Below are 20765 nucleotides of genomic sequence, written 5' to 3' on the forward strand. Positions count from 1 at the left end.
TTACAAATTATACATACAGGAATCATTTCATCTACCACTGAACTGCAGCCACTGCTTGAGTGGAACAGAAATTTTTTTATACAACACACAGCAACATTATCCAACAACTTAAGGAGGGAAATGAAGAAAAAAAAAGTACCTTATTCAATTGAAACTACAGGGAAAATTTAAGCAGGCACAATGTAATTATCCAAATTGGATTGGATAGGAAACTGGATCTATTATTACTATTGTTTAGACTGTGGAAGTGCTTACAGCATTCCAAACAGACGAAGACAATTCTTGTCCCCAAAAAAGAGTATAAACTAAAATGACAACTCTTACTCCTGGCAAAATGATCCATGGAACTTTAAACTACAAGTTGTCAGGAATCAGAATTGCAGTTTTATTTCTCATCCACTAACTGAATTTTATCTGAGTAAGATCAGGGATCTTCAACTTACAGCCAAAGAGACTGCCAACTGGCAGACTGGATAAATGTATCCCATACAATTTGGCATTCATGGTTGAAAGACTAGTGAAGTTACAGGAAGTGCACTATCCACTGACAGCTACAAGGTAACACACAGTAGGGGGAACATGAAATATTGTTATGAGAATTCCAAATGCTAAAATGTCATTTTGATGCTGATCCCAAGTGGTAATGCATGCATAGGCTGTTTATTTTTCAAAATACAGGGTTAGACTGTGATTTTAAGCACATAGCCCTGCACTGGGGTAGGTGGAAGGGACCCTCTGCAGTGGGAGCTCCAGAAAGAATCCTGGGCCTCGAGGGCAGTGCTTGGTGCCATGGGAGCTCTGCTGACCTTTAGAAAATCTGCAACATGTTTTGTTGGCCTGTGTGAGATCTAGGTCATGGCCCCACCCTCAGCCTGCCCCCTCAGGGAGGTCAATACTGTTGCTCTCACAGGTAGCGTTGTTTGGAGGACCAAAGCTCCATTTTGTAACAACTTTTGAGGTTTCGTAATTTGTTTGCCTTCTGCACTGGAATCAAATCAATACCTTTTGAATATTTTGTGCATTGAAACCAGGGCCGGCTCTAGGTTTTTTGCCGCCCCAAGCAAAAAAAAAAAAAAATCTTCGAGAGCGCCACTGGCGAAGCAAAAAAAACCACCCGGAATTGTGCCGCCCCAAGCACGGCTTGGTTTGCTGGTGCGTAGAGCTGGTCCTGATTGAAACATTCGTTTCCCAACTGAAAACCAGACTTCTTCAATTTGGATCTCTCACTGTCTCCTATCAGAAGTGACTAGAAAGTCCTGGACTGCAGAAACCTTCCCATTGAAAACTTTAGCCAAATCAATATCCCTCCGCAAGATGTTTAGGCTTTGACAAAAAACAGCCTATTTAAACAAAACCACATTTTATTGAAAATGTTCCTGCATGTTCCAGCCACATTATTATGTGTGACCCAAACACAGAGGTGCCAACTGTTGGGAAAGCTCCTTGGATATCTAGTGGGGTAGCCTGTGTGATCCGAGCGATAGGATCTGGCCCAATTAAAAGATAAATGCAGTTTTACTACTAGAATGAAATTGACCAACAGAAGACATAAGTTGTTTTGACTGTTCACCAAAGGGCAGATGTGCAGTACAGTGAAATAGAGCAAATCCTGTAAAGGTTGTCTTTTCATTCAAACACACTGTTTGTTCAAGTGGAAGAACCCATTTGAGTAGCAGGTAAATTAGGAATGCACATATTAAGACACTGAGGTCATAGATCAAATCCAAGAAGGAAATCGATACAAAATAAACCTTCCAATAACATGTGGCATGACTTCAGCTGCTAATAGTCTCACAGGAGGCTATAACTCATCTTCCATGGCACAGGTCAAATCTGGTTATATGCCAAATCTAAGACATTACAGTGACTCTAGGAAGAATTATATTTCCATTGACGTTTGGCATGACCTCATCATTTAATGCTGTAGAAAGAGGATTCATCCAGCTTTATGTACATTCATACAACCCTTCTGAATCAGCAAGCTACTGCCCTGATTTTGCCACCCCTATGTATGCTAGGCAGGACATACTGAGCAAGTTGTCTTATTTAAAGCATCACAGAGTAAGGCGCTACACAGTATGAGTAACGGCAGAATCTGGCCCCCTGAGATTATGATTTTTTTCCCCTCTGTTCAAAATAGATACCTACTATTCTCTCATCCCTTAATTATTTTACAGTGTTAGTATATGTGCTATATTCACTTATAACATACTTGGTGGCTTTTAGAAAGGATTAATTTTTGCCTACAAGCTGCTGATGCCTCCACCACAATGTTGACTGCTGACAATTAACACCTCTTGGGCCACTATGGACAGTTTCCCATTTATTGCTTTTTCAGGTGCTAAAGCTGATCTCCCCAGGTTTCTTTTTCATAGCTCCACTTCACTGACAGAAGGATGATTAAGTCTCTCTCTTGTCCTCATTGTGTAATCACCTCTAACACAAATGAGTAGCCACAAGTATCATGACAGGATCCCTCTAAGCAGAATCCTTTGCAGATTAGGGGGCAGAGCTGTGATAAAATGAGGTACAATCTTTTTTCTCAACACAGGACAAAAAATAGGTTTTGGCACAACAGCGAACAAAATAAAAATGGGCATGATAGCAAGTTACCTTGGAAGGAAGCGCTACATGCTGTAGATTTCATTAATATTTATCACAGTTTGGGAAAAATCAGTTAGATTATACATAATGATATTCAGTCATTTTATGATATTGCATTAACAACATTTACTGTTATAACATTGATCTAGCTACATGCACACAAAGAAATTGAAAGGAAAAATTTAGAACTTAATATTTCAATATTGGTACTTCAGTAAGTGTGTGCTAACATTAGCTGTAGCATGTGTGCATTCTAAATAACTAATAAGCTTAAAGTCTAACTTGATTTTGTGAAAAAAAGCTACCTAAGCAAACAAAAAATCCCCCAAACAAAATAATTGAGCTAGTCAAGAATTTTCCCATCAGAATGATATTCTGATGGAAAATGCAGTTTCTGCAGAATTGAAATTTTCCATAGAAAGCTCTTGATTTTACTGAAAATATTTGATTTTCCTTATAGAAAAATCAAAATGAAATATTTCATTTTGGGACACTGATCCAAATCAGAATATTTCATTTTGTCAAACTGACCCAAATTATTTTGTTTCAAAGCATTTCAACAAAAAATTAAACTGCCTTTCCGTATCAGGGTATTGCCTTATAGGAGTTGTAGCCATGAGTCTACTCACATAGTCAAACTTAAACAGATGTTTAAAGTGCTTTGCTGGACTGGGGCCTGAGTATTCAGCATCTTGTAGGATTAGGCCCATAAGAAGTTTGAAGGATAGATAGGGAAATCTGTGGTTGGGAGGATCTCGAAGCCTGAGCAGCCATACCCAGTGATGGAAAGAACAGTCTCAGATAGATTATACTTTAAGCACATTTGAAATACTGCATTTGGTACCCAGATATGAAGGTGTTGGTCATCCTATATCGACCTAAGACAGACAGACAGACAGCTAGATCCTTAAATATGTCCAGAAGGAGAGTGAAGGAGCCCAGGCCTTTTCCTTCTATAGGAAACGAGTATTTTCCCTCTTTCTAGATCGATGCAGATATCTAGCATTGCTAGAAAGTACAATTCTAACTGTTCATGCTAACTGCTGTTGTGAAAATGTAGGGTCATGGGAGCATGAGGACACATTTATGGTGTTGTTTTTCTGTGTAGAATACAGTAGCAGGGACAGATTTTCAGCTGGCATAAGTTGGTGTACCTCCATTGTCTTCAATATAGCTATGCTGATCCACACAAGGTGAGGATCTAGCCCTGAGTATTTTGCACAAAGTTAAAATAGGCAATACAGTGGAGCTATTTATTGTGGCTAAACTAGCAGCGCCACTCTAACAGGTAAGAGGGAACAGGAAGGCTGACCTGGAAAGATGTGGGGAGGGAAGGAAGTGAACACAGGTGCTAGCGAGACTGGAGATAGAAGTGGGTTATTAAATACGGCAGGGGGAATTTTCCCCTTTACTGGAAAGATGGTGGACAGACAGAGAAGGCCAGTCCACAGGGGATTCAGGACAAATCTAGATTTGGAAGAGCTTAGTAAAGAAAGGGGAGTCCCACGCAGGGAAGTTAAGGATGCCCCCAAAGAAGTTATTGGAAGCAAGTGTTGCAGTTCCGCAGTGAAATTCTGTTTAGCGTCTCAAGTGAATGCCTCCATATTCTATATGTATGCCTATATAGTCCTCTCAATCAATTTATCCATTCAGAAAGCAAACAAAAGAAAAAATGGGGATGATGTTATTTTTGACTTCTACAGTCGTTTTCATGGTTTGATTTCTGAAATAGAAAGATGGGGTCATTTAAGAAATCTTAAATTTTGCATATGAAATAGAAGAAGCTAAGCTAGAAAGAAGTTTTCTGATGTGCCCAGCATTCATAACTGAATCAGTCTGTACAAAATTAATATAATTACTATGTGGTTTTCATCTGTTAATGATGCCAAACAATCAGAGCTGCTAGAAAAACTGTTCTAGTCTAACACCCACAAATAAAGAATTTAAATACATACACAAGCAAAGAAAACCAATGTGGGGCTTGTTGGGAGCAAAGCCATATTTTGGCCTGACAGAAGCCTGCTGTGGATTTTAAGAGTCTGTTCTGATAATGTTTAACAGCGTAAATATAAGGAGAACTGTGTATGTGTAAGAAATTACAGAGTACGTGAGAAGAAAAGAAACTAACTAAAAAAAGCTAGAAAAGACTGGATTGAACTAACACTATACCTGTACTGGTAGGGGAGGAGAGATAACATGGAATGAGAGACTAATACATATGTCTAAAAAAAGATAACAAAAAACGTATTTATAAGCTTGTATAACAAAGGGAGGTTGAAGTTGTACTGTCCAGTGCAGGAGGTGACTGTGATGAGTTTGTCCTAATGAGCTTCCCACTTGTAAGTAATTGATCACTACTTGCTGAGTGTTTTGCCTTAATAGATATTTGTTAGACCCATCTGCTGAGTAAGTGAATCCCAATCCAATGGGGTTTTGTCATGTGGCAATATTAAATGGACAATAAATGAAATGGCCATGTGCTGCTGTAGTGCTCTGTAGGAATTTTATGGAATGTGCTTGGATTATCGCTCTCCCTGCCTCTGTGTCCATTCCTTGTCCAGGATTTTTCTGGGCATCCTGCCAATTCCAGACATTCCTTCCTGGTAGCCCCTGCTCCAGGCTATTCAGTGGGTGCCCTCCAACTCTTGCTGTCATTCTTCTCTGGCCCAACTTTAAACAGCAGCCTGATTTAAACACCTTCCATGACTACTGTCCCTATGGGTCATCCTCCCTCAATACCTATGCCCTCCCTTCTAGAATAATTGTGCACATGGCACCAAGTCCTACCCACTCCCAACTTACTTCATGAAGGCTCTTCCCACTGGCACCAAACACTGCTAAGTGAAGGAAATGAGGATGCATTCAAATCCCACTACATCAGGACTTGAAAGGTTTGGCTTAACTCCCCAGCTCTGCTATAGATTTCCAGTGTTACCTTGGGCAAGTAACTTAATCTTTCTGTGCCTCAGTTGCTCATCAGGAAATATTAGCATCCCCATTTTACATTCTCCCAGCCTTTGTCTATCTTGTTTATTCAGCCTGTTAGCCCTTCAGGGCAGGGACAGTCTCCTTCCTGGCCGTGGTGCATTAAATGTTGGTTTGTGTTCCAACAGTTTAATCCACAAAGTTAAACCTTCTTTCTTTCATTTTAAACTTGATACCTGTCCATCTGAGGATGGGCCAATGACCAAACTTTCATACCTCAGGCAAAACCAAACGTTTTTGACACACAATTTTCAGACTGTGTTAGGATCTTCTGGGGAATTATGTATTAAGTATTGCTCTTGATAGAAAGTTTTAAACAGTTTCAAAACTCAGTGTATGATAGACATGATAATAACGTTCTAAATCTAAATGTGGAATGGCATCACAGGATATGTTCCAACATAGGGTAACATTTAAAATAAAAAAAGATATCACCTCACCCACCTTGTCTCCCCAGTATTTAGTAACATTTTCAAAAACACTTAAGTGACTTGAGAGCCCAAATCTCATTGAAAGTCCTTACTCACTTAGGAGCCTAAGTCCCAAGTTACTTTTGAAAATGAGACTTTTGGGCTATAACAATTCTGTAAACTGTTTCGTAACAGTTATGCAAGATCTACACTTGCACTTTCCAGCAAGAGCTATGTTTAACCACAGTTTTCCAAAGAGCCTTTGATGATGTTCCCACAACCCAAACTGAATTGGGAAGGCAAAGAAAGTCTGAGCAGCAACTTCCTAGAGAGACTTCCTAAGGATTGACACGCCCAGAGATCAGCATTCAGCAGTTCTGAACATTTTTAATAGATACCAAGTTTTAGAACACTCCAAAACTTTCTAACTCGCAATCTAGACCTAAATGCGTGTATATGAAACAGGAAGAAAGGATCAAGGAGAATGTTCACATGGAAATAATCAGGCAGAAAGGATACAGAACACTACTGTATTGGTTATTTATTAAAATAGTCTTTTCTAATGAAAGTTTGCTTTTTCCTTTCATCCAGAAAGTATGTAATTTTTAATGTGTTGTGGAAAAAAGGATAAGTTAATATACACAGAATAAGAATGTCATTAGATGCTTTTGGAAATTTTGCACTTTAGCCATTCAAGAGCCTAAGTTCCATTTTTAGGAGCCCAAAGCTCATTTTAAAAAAGGATTTAGGCTGAAAATAGCTTTGGGCTCCTAAATCATTTAGGTGTTGCAACCCTAAGCACAGCAGTGCCTAAATACCTTTAAAAAAATCTGGGCCTACGTCAAATTGAATGAAAGGCAATGGAACTTAGGCTCTTGAGTGACTTAAATGCTTTTAAAAAACAGGATTTGAGTGCTTTGGAAAATGTTGTCCATAGTGCCTAGATCAGAGGTCCCCAACCTGTAGGGTGTGCCCCCCTAGAGGGGCGTGGAGGAATGTTTGGTGGGGCACGGTTGGGGCCCAGGCCAGCCCCCATGTGGGGGTAGGGAGGGAGCGCCACCCAGCTCAGCTCCTGGCCCTGGCCCCCGGGGCACCTGCGGCCAGCACCAGCCCCCGGGGGAGCCCCCACTCCCACCTCCAGTTATGGCCCTAGCCTTGGCCACCTTACCCCTGTCTGTGTCCCTCCCTCCCAGAGCTGTGGCCCCGCTCCTGGCCCTGGCTCCAGGGAGTAGGGTGGGGGGGGGCAAGTTAAAAAGTTTGGGGACCACTGGACTAGATTCTACAAAATAGCTTACAGAAGCTACCTCCCTTCCAAAGAATGGTACTTACCTTGTCTGACAGCTAGTGTAGTGGTGTAGACCAAAAACAGGAGGATGTAATTGAGGAAGCTCTGGAAAACAGGAGTGTTGGCATGGAAATCCTCTGACAAATACTTGCTGGTCAGGCCAATGCCACAGATAAGAAGGGACAAAACCTGGCCAAGAGCCACAGACAGCAAGAGCTCCCTAAAAGAAACAAGAAAAAACAGACATAAAACACTCAGCCTCTCAGCCAACCAGGAAATTCTTATCCTCCTCTGAGGAGCATAAATCCAAATGAAAGTGTTAAAACATGGGAAGAAACATGATGGCCTTGATCTCTAATGTACCTGGTAGGAGTTGTCTGATAAGTCTTACCATCTCTTTCCTCAGCATTTACTGAAATACTTCCCAAACACACTGGTTTTTGTACATGTTTTATAAAAACCTCTGATTATGAAAAGAATAACAGTGAAATTTCACGCACACAACACAAGGGAAAGATTTGGTGGATATGGGCCCATTTAGTCTTAAGACTTCCTCACCTCTTCCCCCAGTTTGCTTGTGTGTGTCTCAAAGTAAAGTCCCAGGAGTATAAATTCACATTTGCAATACAATGAAAGTGTACAGCTGTCCCAGTATTTAGTATGTGTCTCTCTGTATACACAACCAAATAGAGAAAAAAAAACCATGTGATTTTATCATGTTTCTAGATCTACATTTTTATAAAATAAAATGTATGAATGTACTGTCTTCCTTCCTTTGTTCTCTCATCTCATTTCCATTTTGCTTTCATTTCTTTCCTTCTATTGTGTATCTTTTCTTTAATCTTTTTCACCATCTTGTTTCTCTCCTCCACTCTTTACTTTTTTGTGGATTTTTCCTCTCTGAAAACATTCTTTTCACCACTCTTTTTACTCCAAGAAACTTCCTTATCTGAACTGGCCTCTTGCTTCAGTTTATCTTTCCATTCCTCATCCCTGCCCCCCACCATTTGACTTCTTCTTCCTCCATGTTCCTTATTTCTTCTGCCTGTCCAATACTCCTGCCCTCTTTCCCTCTTTCCCCCTCTCCCTCCCCACCATGTTCTCCTTCAGCATCCTTATAATTTTCTCCTTCCTGCCCATCCAGTCCTGGTTCTTTGTTATCTCTTTGCACCACAGTTCACTTCAACCCAGATAAAGAACATTCAAGTGTTACTTGCTCGTGCTTCCAGCTTTGTTACAAGATATTCTACACATGCAACATAGACATCATTTTTTGAAAAATTTACCCTTCAGATGACTTTACTGAAAACATACCCAGACACTATTTTGTCCCTACGGTTGTGCTGATGCCAAGTCTATTCCATGTCTGTGTCCTGCTCTGGGGGGAGACAGGCAAGGCAGCACGTCAGTGTGGAACACTCTTCAGCTAGGATGAAAATCTTTTTTATACACCACCATCTCCCAATATTAAAAATCTTTCAATGTTGCTTCCCTCTCCCTGCCATATCTCCCTCAGAGTGACTGAATATTTGGCAGCTGTGAAGATCTAGGCTACAAAGACCCCTTTCTTAGTAACCTCCGGTGTCAGATTTGTTTCCCCCTTTCTCAAGCAATCCTCCTACTACTGTGTCTTGGTGCCAGTCATGGTATGAAACAACCAAACAGGCCCAGGGAAGCACAAGCTGTTGTATAGCACCTTCTCCCCCTTTTCCCCACCCACTTCCCTCCCCCCCAAAAAAACAAAACAAAACAAGCAGTTTGACAGAGAGAGAACAACCTTCACTGTGGCAGATCGTGCACTCTTACAGGAGGTTTTTGGATTAGTGGAATCTAAGATCTTGTTGTGCCGTTGCACTCCATATGCTTTAAGAAAATATGCTTATGAATGTGAATATGATGCAACTGGAATATGCTTTATGCAAAAGATCTCTTGTAAGGTATCATTACAAAGCTTATAATCTACTGAGTGTGTTCATCCTATTTATTTGCATGTATTATTTCTATGTCTGGAGTTAGGAGAATAAGATATACATGTGTATCACTGATGTAAACATATTAAGTGGAGGCCATTAAGGGTTAGACGTGCATGTTTTGTTTTATTTTGCTTTGTGACTTACTTTGTTCTGTCTGTTATTACTTGAAACCACTTTTTACTTAATAAAATCACTTCTGTTTATTAATAAACCCAGAGTAAGTGATTAATACCAGGGGGAGCAAACAGCTGTGCATATCTCTCTATCAGTGTTATAGAGGGTGGACAATTTATGAGTTTACCCTGTATAAGCTTTATAAAGAGTAAAACGGATTTATTTGGGGTTTGGATCCCATTGGGAATTGGGTGTCTGGGTGCTGGAGAGGTAACCTGCTGAGCTGTTTTTGGTTAAAGTCTGTAGCTTTGGGGGCATGGCCCAGACCCTGAGTCTGTGTTGCAGCAGGCTAGCGTGTCTGGCTCAACAAGGCAGGGTTCTGGAGTCCCAAGCTGGCAGGGAAAACAGGCTCAGAGGTAATTTCAGCACATCAAGTGACAGTCCCAAGGGGGTCTCTGTGACCAAACCCGTCACACATGTAACCACTCCTTCCACCCTTCCATCGTTCACTCAGATACAAAACATGCCTCTGTGAATTAAAGATATCCAACAGGGATGGTGTCACAGGATGGCTGGGCCCTGTGATTAAAAACAGATCCAGCTCCTCTGTTCTAGAGAAGGTGCTCACAATTGAGCCAGTTAAGGGGACAGGGCTGCACCTGGACGATAGCAGTCAGAAGGAGCTCATTGAAGACAAAGCTACAAGGAACTGTGCAGTAAAGAGGCAGGGAGAGAGGGTCTCTGAAGAAGGGACTGGGACTGGGGCTGGTTAAGAAGACCCAGATGGAAGATGTGTTTATCCTTTGGAGAAAGCAGGCTGGGCTTTGCATCTTCTCCAGCTGCTTAGACAACAGAAAGAGACAGTGCCTTGGGGGCTTTCCCCAGTTTAAGACTGGGTTGAAGATTTTTTTGTTTAGGTTTTTTTATTATTAATACAAAACTCCAGACTCAAGAAGGGCTGCGAGTGGATGAGCAAAACTGCAGGCAGTTCTATTTAAGGAGCCCTGAAGAAGGGAAAACTGAGGCAGACACTGTAGAGGCACTCCTGGCCACGAGAGGGTGCTTGGGTAGTGGCCACCATGTTAAAGATGGCACCAGAAGAGACTAACATTAGTGCTAAAGGAACCACATATCCATAATTCTTGCCACTACTGCCCATTGATGAGATACTGTAAAATTTGAAGACTCACTGAAATTTACGCAGATCCATCTCCTAGACACTTGTAGTTCTTTTTTATCCATTTAGATGCTGCTTCAATTACTGTCTTTTCTCTAAAATGGAGGTTCATGCAGCAGCATCCTCTCATTACTCTATGCTAGGGGCCTTTATAAGTGGAGCTTGAATTGAGGAGTTAAATGCATGCAGGTCTGTATGCATGTGTACTTGGTTGATTTCACACAGGCTGTGGAATGGTTGCTTGCCTTCTCTAACCTTGACGTATTCCATATATGACCATCAGCAAGCATCACATAGATACATAACACATCTACAATAGAACTATTGTGGAGGCAAGTGCCTCAGTTTTTATTCTCATACTCAGAAAAATGAACACACACATTTTATCACTCATGGAAGGAGGTTAGCAATAGTGGTTTTTGCTCCACATGGTGGTCTACTGCTGGACACCACTAATCTTGGCAGATCCTTCTTTTAGTGAGAGGCATGATGACATGGCCCTCATGAGCAGTGTGTGCATAAACTCAGACCTTGGGTTCTCTATCTCTCCACTATATGTCACCTTGGATTGACAGGCTATTCCAAATCTCACATAGAAAGTAACTAGTTAATTTGGCAGGGTTTTATGTCAGAATCATTGCCATCCACAGGATAAGCTTCAGTTCTGCCAACAGTCATTTCTGTCTATGTAGAAGTGAAATATTTTCCAACAGCTGGTTCATTAACATTTCATCCTGCATGATACCAAATTCATAAGTGAGAATTCTTCTCTTAAGATACCTATACAACTGCCTACTGTCCTATTTATAGGATGTCCTCTACTTCTGAATGTAACATTCGGTAACAATATTAATAGCTACTTAGCAGTTCTGCTGATGTTTTCAGTGCAACTGCATATTCTGTGTTGGTCTTTGTAGCTACAGATGGGTCAGTGTTCAGTTAATTCTTTGTCCTCAGCCCCTAGGTGATGCAGTAGAATAGCTTTTCATCTCTGCTAAGTATTCAACTCTTGCATTTGCTATAAATATGGATGCCAACCCTCCAGGATTGGCCAGGAGTCTCCAGGAATTACAGATTAATTTTTAATTAAAGATCGTCATGTGATGAAATCTCCAGGAATACATCCAACCAAAATTGGCAACCCTAGCTAATAAACATCCTTAAATCAACTCTTACTATTGCCTCCACAGCACAGCTGGAATTCCCATTGGAGACAGAAAAGCAGTTACAAGTGCAATGGAATTAGAGAGGGGCAAGAATCAAGACTCCTCCTCTGAAAGTACACAAGCTTTGGGAACAGTTTGGATGTGGATCAGAATATTATCTCTAAATAGAATTCACCTTTTGACTATAACCAATGTAAATAAAACCCGTGTCCCTAGAGTCACTGGATCCCTTAAAGCACTTTAACAAAAATGTCTGTTATAATTAGTGCTACAGAGCAACAGGAAGTTCTTCTCTAACTTAGGAAGTGAAGACTAAAATCATATAGCCACACCCTGCTGCGATATATCATGCACTCAGAAACAACATGGTCAAGCCCTACTGTTTTTGCTCCCCTCCCCCCTGACATATTCCATCTCCAAAGTAAGAGTACTACTGAGTAGGGTGGCTCAAGGGAGAAAGGCTGAAGTCTGTTAGCCTCATAATTGCCATTGATCCTCTTTATAGTCCAGCTTCCTTTTTTGCTTCCCACCTTTCTTTTGTTTGAGTCTTGCTTCTGAGCTTGACCACACAGCTTTCGGACTATACAGTACTGCACTGGTTGGAAGGTGGGGGAAGGTGTCCTACAAGGTCGTTTCCAGCTCTCATTTCTATTATTTTCTATTTAGAGTGTCAGCTTTTCTGTGCAGAGACTCTCTTCTACAGCAATGAACATAGTGTTAACATTTAACAACGTATTATTAATCATTAGATGGTCATGCATTTATTGGAAATAGAAAAAAATTCATGTAGTCCTTAAATTGCATCAGCACTCAAAATACTGGACTGTACAAACAAGATTGAAGGGTTATGGATAGCCAGTCTGTCCGCGACTTCCATATCCACTTTGTCTTCTTAATTGCTAGTGCTGCAAACTCAAGCTGGGATTAGAAAGTTATATTGTGTTCTTCCTCCAGTCAGAACTTAGTTTATCATTTTGTGGATGGCATGTGAGGCAGAACAGAACTCAGCCTGCTCTTTGATAGCTGCTCTGGCTATCCAGAAGCAACAACAACACACAATGATATGGAATGATGCACAGATTGGTTGGCCCCAGTAACAATGTTAAACACCTTCATTGTGCAGAAAATGCTTTATGGGACAACTTTTCCATTTCATTTCTATTCTTCCTACCAACAGTGATCTAATACAAAGTACTTAGCTCCAGGATTTGGACAGACTCAGTAACCTCTCTTTCAGTTTTAGGGTAATACTTAAACTGTGGAAAACTGGGAAATATTTTTATAAATGTCATATGCCCCTCAGTGTGTGTGTGTGTGATATTACTTTGCCTGAAAGCATAATTAGATCAATAACTAGATTTGCTAAAAGCTGGGAATGGGCGACAGGGGATGGATCACTTGATGATTACCTGTTCTGTTCATTCCCTCTGGGGCACCTGGCATTGGCCACTGTCGGAAGACAGGATACTGGGCTAGATGGACCTTTGGTCTGACCCAATATGGCCATTCTTATGTTCTAAAAAGGTTAAAGAAATCAGGCAGAAAAGGTAAAAGCACAGTGACCTAGATAAGGAGTGTCCCCATAAACACAATAGCCAGGTTTACAGCCATGAGGAGTTCTCAGCCCCAACCCTGGCAACAGGGCTGTTTGCCAAGGCTGAGAATCTGAAGAGATCAAAAGACACCGGTCACTGAAAGAACCTACCCTACAGAAAAGGAGGAAGTTGTCTCTGGCTGCAAACTGAGGCTAGGTCTACACTACAGCGGGGGGTCGACCTAAGATAACGCAACTTCAGCTACGTGAATAGCGTAGCTGAAGTGGCGTATTTTAGGTCGACTTACCTGGCTGTGAGGACGGCGGCAAGTCGACCGCTGCCGCGCCGCCGTCAACTCCGCTACCGCCTCTTGCCGCGATGGATTTCCAGAGTCGACGGTAGAGCCATCAGGGATCGATTTTATCGCGTCTTCACTAGGTGCGGTAAGTCGATCCCCGATAGACCGATTGCTACCCGCCGGATCGGTGGGTAGTGAAGACATAGCCTGACACAGAAACACTGACTGTGAATTAGAGGTTTGCAGTGGGGAAACTGTAACTTGGTCACCAAGAGAAAGGAGTATACAAAGGCTAAGTCAGCTCTATCCAGGGGCCTGAAGGGGTCACCAAGTGTAGGAAAGCATTTTTATTTATTTTAAATCCATTTCTTGAGGGCTGTGTACTTTTTTGCATATAAATCATACTTTGTTTTGAAGAATCTGCTTCTTTGCTCCTTCATACTGTTACTGTCCATGGGTTCCTGAAGGGAACTCATGCAGGTGCCAAGTCCATTGGGCCTGCTGTATCACATGGTTGGCAACTAGGGTGGTGTAACCAAATGTCCAGTTGGGTCACAGGGTCCCACCCCAAAGAGAAGTAGAGGCATGGGCCTGCCACTTGAAAGGGGACTGAAAAGTGTCTCTGAAGGGGCAGCCTACCCAAAGATTGTGGCACAACCATTGAAAAGAAATTAGTACAAATTCAACAATTACTTTAAAAGTTCTCTAGGTCCTGTGAGTCCCTTTTAAAAGTCTCACAGTGTTGCTGAAACATGCAATATTTCAGAACCCCTGTGTTTTAACTGCAATATTTTTCTAAGTTCTTTTTGATGCTTCCAGCTATACATACAGAGTATGTCACAAAGAGAACGGCTTCTTCTGTTAGCCATCAGCAGTACACATCCATTAAGCAAGTGCTACTCATTCATAAGATGAAGAAAAGTAGTAGGTTTTGATTGGGGGGGGGGGGCTCAGTATGCAGCATCAAAGAGAGACTCACTACAAAAATGTTAAAGAAGGAAAGGGGACTTTAGGTGGGTTTCCCCAGTTTTGGAGCCTACTCTTACTATTCGTGTATTCTATTTCTCTACCCATTATCCCATTTAAAAGTCATAATAGAGCAAGCCACCATAAGCTTTTTCCCTTTTCTCACTCAGGCAAAGGGGGGCACCTCATTCTCCACTGGTCACACTGATGATTCTCCTCCAATGATACTTGGAAGAGGCAAGTTAGGACCTACTTCTTTGATATCTTGCTGCCAATTGAATTCAGTGCTGTATTATAATCGTAACTCCCTCTAGATGCAGCATAAATCCATTTCAATCTAACCAACACTGGCAATTTATTGGTACCAGTTTTATTCATGGTATGGCAGCAATATCTTGAATAGTGGGATAGAAAGCTAGAATCACACCCAAGCCATTTAGTGGCGGCAGCTAGCCATAAATATGTTGAGTTTGATTTATGGTGTTTTGAAAGAGATACAAGCAAATAATTCTTTATAAACTCTATCCTCATCCCAGGATAATCTCAATATCCTGCCATTCTGCAATTTTAGTACAATCACAGCTCAGCATCATCTCATCCTCTAAACTCTAAGTACTGCACTACCATTTGGAAAACTAAAAAAGCCACACATTGTGTTAGAACTCCCAGAAGAAGATGAAAGCTGTGAGACAATATCAGAATGGCTTATAAAGTAGAATAATTCACAAGGGGCCTGATGCTGATCTCATTTACACCAGTGTAAAGGAGTTAATGCTACTAAAGTCAAGGGAGTTACATCAGTGTAAAACCAGTGAGAGAGGAGAAGGCAGCCCAAGCCTGGCACAAGAAGCCATTTTATTCTGCTTAAAACTTCTGTGCTTGCAGTTGGTATGTGCTGGGTTTTTTTCTTTGCTACTTTGACATACTGGTGTTTCTATAATTGTTCCACCCAACCCCACCCCCCACCCCCCAGTTATCAGTCATGTAGACTTTGGAAACCCTAAAGGCAGAAATTCCAATATCAAACCACTCTAAGGTTAGCTTCTCAGCCCCTGGCACGTACACCCATATATGACATATAGCTGTTAGATTTCCTCAGGTTCTCATGCAATTCAAATTTTCATATTGTTACAGTTTCCTGGTTTATTCTGCTTTGTGTGGCTTGTTTGGCAGAAGAATTTTGCAGCAGTGCATTTGGGGTGCTAACCCTTGTGCCCTGTAGCTGCAGTACCCCGCAGGCAAGACAATAGATGGACAACCCACATCGGTGACTGGATCCCCAGAGACCACAAGCAACTGCTTGGCAGAACAAAAACACGCTGGGCTGATCCCATGACAAAACTTTGGCCAGAAATGGAAAGAACATGCTCACAAGAAAACGGAATGGTATTATGTTGACTTGCGTTCGTGGAGGGACGGACAAGGACAAGCCAGACAAAGGTGACAACGGTGATATCGTTACAGCATTCAGTTTGAACACCAGACCAGTACAACTCTTCTCCATAATAGTAAAATGCCTTTTATGACCCAACATCAGAGTGGGATTACATTCTGAACCGCTTATAGGGGCAGCATACTGTGCTAGTGATATCTGACCCTTTTTTGCTGAACCAATGACCTACAAAGGTGGCTGAAGGGTTTGAATACTCAACCCTGATTATTTGTTTTGGTAAATGCCTACTTCCATTGGGTTATTGACAATTCTATTTTGAGCACCATCCAGGTCAATTTCCTTCTTAACAGATTCCCCCTCTTCTCTTTTTTACTTGGCCCCATTTCATTGCTAGGTCCCCATTGCATCTCTTACAGCATACCTTAGACAGTGAAAACTCCTGGTACTTTTAATCTCCAGATATTTGAAAAGTACCAGTCCCTCAACATAACTCAATATCTGCCAGCCAGGGTTTGAACCTGGCAGATTCTCTCCTGACCTGAGTCTATTGGGGGTTGGACTAGATGACCTCCTGAAGTCCCTTCCAACCCTGATATTCTATGATATGCCAGGTTAGCAGCAGTCTATATAATAATTTCATAGTATGGTGTAAGACCAGGCATGGAGGTAGAAATATACTTCAGAGACTGAGTTATTTATCAAAATATTATAAGAATGTATTTTGAAAGGAAAGAAGGATCTCATTTGGAGACTGGTTACTGTTAACACAGATTAAAATTGATGAGGGCATGTATTTCATTTGAGTGCATGGTTTTACCAAACTGCTTTACTTGAGGGCACTTTAATGTATTAATATAAACAGCAGAAGAAAAGAGATCACTATATTAAAAATTCTAGTCTGAGTTCATTAGGAATTTCATGCTCCTCTGTGAGTATCAGACCAGCTTTATTTGAAGTGTTTGAATATGGATGTAGCACCCTAACTTTAGGCACCCATCTTTAATTTTGACTTTTCTGTGACTATCTCAGGAAGAAAGGGAAAGAAGTATGGTTTGAAAACCCAAATGTCAACACAAAAATAGGATGCTGCTGCTGCTGCTGCAGTATGGAAGAGCTCTTAGGTCCCAGTGTTACACCAGACTTAAATAGGGACATACCAGGAAAATAGACATTACTACAATATATTGCCACATTCACCTTACATGTATATGCGGCACCTGAGAAGTTTAATTAATAGGATGCTTCTAAAACCTTCTTCATGCCAACTAAAGCAACTGGCCAGTTATTTTTGAAAGCCGGGGCTACAGATTTCTAATAATTTTCAGTCTGGCACACCTGAAAGCCTCTCAGCTGTTCTGTTTGATTTGATACTGTCTATACCTAAAGGGAGAGAGAGAGAGAGATTTTGCATCTATTTAGTAAGTGTTTTCCCCTATGCATTCTTACTTTTACACCATTCTTATGTGTGCACTACACAGAGGAGAAATCCTGAAAGATGGCACATACAAGCCTCTCAACCTCCACACCTCTCCCAGCAAGACAAGTTTCATAACAGAAATCTTCTGTTAATACATTAAAGCATCTGTATCCGCTTATGACAATTTACATAAGTGATCACGACTTCCAAGAATAAAACATTGAAAGCAATGAAGAGCAAGCAGATTCATGTGCACAAATGCTGTTAACAGTTAATGGAGTTGGCACGTATAATATATTTATTATATTAATCAACTATTCTCATCATGTTAATTCTCAATGATTACATTAGGCAATGCCCTGTGTAATTGTAACTGTTATAAGGCTAATATTTAAAGGCCTCTTTTACCTCTGACAGTGGCACAAATAAACCTTTCAGAGCTGCAGAATCATAGGTAATAGCCATCACTGGACAATGAAATAGCAAAGCTTGGATCCCACCTAACACCATAAGAATTTTACTCAAATATTTACATAAAACTCAATGAGTGAAGTTCACCCCTGTGGAGAAGGTCAATACAAGCCTCACACACCTCATATACTTCCCCAAATATGAGTGAGTCAGAATATTTTGACCTTACACAACCATTCTCTCATAAATTAAAAGGAACAGGAGATGTCACCCTCCCAGAAAGGGAAAAGATCAAAAGCACTGCAAGGAGGTGTGTGTATATGCCAAGGAGAAAAAAATTACATGAAGTAGCTAGTCACGGAACCAAGAGAAAATTTCACTTAATTACATAAGCTGCATACCAACATAGTGAAGGAAATTTTCAGATGTACTGAGCTCTGGTCACAATCTTTGCTGGTGCAACTTGCAGTTGCAAATGTGCTTGAATTTTCTTAAAATGTAAAATTTATTGCATGCATAACTCTAAGCACAAGCACTTCTAATGACCTGACCTCTACCCACAACCAAGTAGTTGAAGGGGCATGTAAAGGACTGGGGTCTATTTTACAGCACCCTCTTCCTGCTGGACCCAGCTTTGCTCTTGCTGAGCCAGCTCCTTCACTGGGGAAATTCTGTCTGGAGCCCTCTCACAGAATCCAGGGATCCATTAATTCCTCGCCACTTTTATTTCAAGCCTTTTTAAGAAAAGAAGATCAAAGCTTCACAGAGTCTTCCCTCAGAGTCTGTACAGGGTAAGTCATCCCTTCCCCAAATCTGTCCTTCACCCCTCTAAGTACATCAACCCAAAATTTCCTGGCTCTTGCCTCAGAGCCTTAGTAATAACAGGACTTCCCACAGTCTCCCTTCTGCCCATTTGTTTCTTGGAGCAGTTCCTTGTTGTGATTGCTCTAGCCACAGCCCATTAGGCCCACAGCTTTCTAGCAGGTATTCCAACTCCCCCCCCTGTTTCCTGCTGCCTTCTTTTATGAGGATCAGCCAATTAAGTTGCGGGTCTTTTTCCCAGGTGCAGTTGCAGGGCTCATCAGCCAGCCAGCCAACTGCTGGCCTCTGACCCCAGAGGAATGGTATCCTTTATACCTTCCCAGGGCTACTGCTCAGATTATTGTGTGGGACAAAGCTATAGGTTCAAAAAGCGGCAGATACAAACTGTATAGATGCAAGTTTTCACTTAATAAAGAAGTGTCTGACTTTTAGAAAATTAGAGCTACTAAGTAAATTAAAAAAGAGGGATTTTTATATTAACAAATACACTGTGTTTGGTGTTTTTGTTATTATTATTTTATTATTAGTAGTAGTTTGCAGTAAAATAGCACCAAAGGACCACAGAGCTGGAAGGTATAATTTCCTGCTTAAGGAAACATGCCTGTGGTAGCTCTGATGAGCTGTAGCACCAAAAACAGAAGTGTAGCTGTGGTGGGAGGGGCCAGCTGCCTCAAATATGATCCCATCCAAGATACTAGGTATGTACTTTGTGTGGCTAGACTCTCCTGCTGGTCCTTCCGCCCTGCAGCTACACTATTTTTAGCACAGTAGCTCAATCAGAGCTAGCATGAGTATGTCTATTCAAGCTGGAATGTATACCTTCCAGCTCCAGTACAGACATACCCTAAGAGATTATTCTTGCCCCAAAGAGTTCACAATCTAAATAGACAAAAGAACATAAGAAATAGGGGGAAGGATATAATCTATAAGTGGAGTGAACAGTATGATGGTTTGCAAATATCCATCTAATTTAATGATCTGATTGTTGTTACATCTAAGTCTTTTGCCTGACTAGTGGAAAGTATTTTTAATGGTTATGATAATTATTACACTCTTTTGGGATGCTACTGATAGTGTTTTTATTTATATTTATTTCAAATCTATACCCAATGGAGTCAAAATCTGTTCCAAGATAGGCATATGCAACTTACACTGGCCTCAAACTTCTTTCCAGCAAATTTCTGCCACCAGCCATATGCAAAAAATAGGTAAGAACCTGGAGGGGGGGGGATCCTTAAATTGCACCCTGAAAGTTTGTCCCTTAACTGTACCATTGAACACTGAAAGACCTAAGAGGTTTACCATTTCACTGAAGTCTGGTCTACAGAGGGTCCCAGTTTGGTAATAAGCAGCATTTGCTGCTACATCTTTCCCTAGTCACTAACCACTTCAAAGGAGATATTTGTAGGCCTGTGGCTAATTCTGCTTCCATGTCTCCTGCAGGGCCCTGCTTCCATGTCTCCCTTCACGATTTCCTACTTTTGGCTGCTATTCCAGACGGTTCATTTCTCTGCAGCCTCTCAGAAAGGAATAATCCTCAAAGTTGTTGCTTCATGAAGCTTGTGGGGAACACAAGATATCAAGTGTAGTTTGGTTACGACTTTCAGATGTTTGGATGCCTAAAGTGTATCCAAATGATCTGAATCTTTAAGGCCTGACCAGGTTTGTTTCCTGGGGGAAAATTTTGTTTCTCAGGGTCTTCTTGGATCTCCTGCTGTTCTGAACACTCAGATGACAGAAGTGGCCAACAGTCTATCTGCACTGGGCAAGAAGGACATATCTTTCCCTTTCAGATGGGAACCTCACCAGTTACTCCTACCTTTTTCACATCAAGACTGGATTACTACAATGCAACACCTGAAGACAAATTAAAAACCTCAGCTAGTGCAGAACATGGCTTCTTGCTTTGCCTAGTGGTGTTTCTCTCAGGGAGCACATTACGCTTAGGCTTTTTGATTTGTACTGGCTTTGAGTTTGTTTTCATGTGCAATTCAATGATTTTCATGATTTTGATCATGGAACCCCTAAATGGTTCGGGTCTCTGTTACCTTAGAGACCTCAGCCAACATTTAAAAATAATGACTAGTGATTTTGGGTGTCCAACTTGAGGCCCCTTAAAGGAGCCTTATTTTTATAGAGTGGGTGCTCAGCCCCTTCAAAGAGGTCTCAAGTTGGGCACCCAAAATCACTAGCTGCTGTGGAAAATCGT

General features: G+C 41.3%; 1 protein-coding gene across 1 annotated transcript in view; it reads right to left on the reverse strand.

Moving 5' to 3' along the window:
- Positions 1–20765, reverse strand: part of SLC35F1 (solute carrier family 35 member F1) — a 377512-nt gene that overhangs the window by 139278 nt on the left and 217469 nt on the right. Inside the window, exon 2 of the mRNA XM_024205390.2 lies at positions 7329–7504. Within this exon, the coding sequence (XP_024061158.1) occupies positions 7329–7504 (176 nt within the window). The remainder of the gene's footprint in view (positions 1–7328; positions 7505–20765) is intronic.

The sequence above is a fragment of the Terrapene carolina genome, unplaced genomic scaffold (genome assembly GCF_002925995.2).
Source record: "Terrapene carolina triunguis isolate 2854851 unplaced genomic scaffold, T_m_triunguis-2.0 Scaffold85, whole genome shotgun sequence".
In the NCBI taxonomy this organism is placed as follows: Eukaryota; Metazoa; Chordata; order Testudines; family Emydidae; genus Terrapene; species Terrapene triunguis.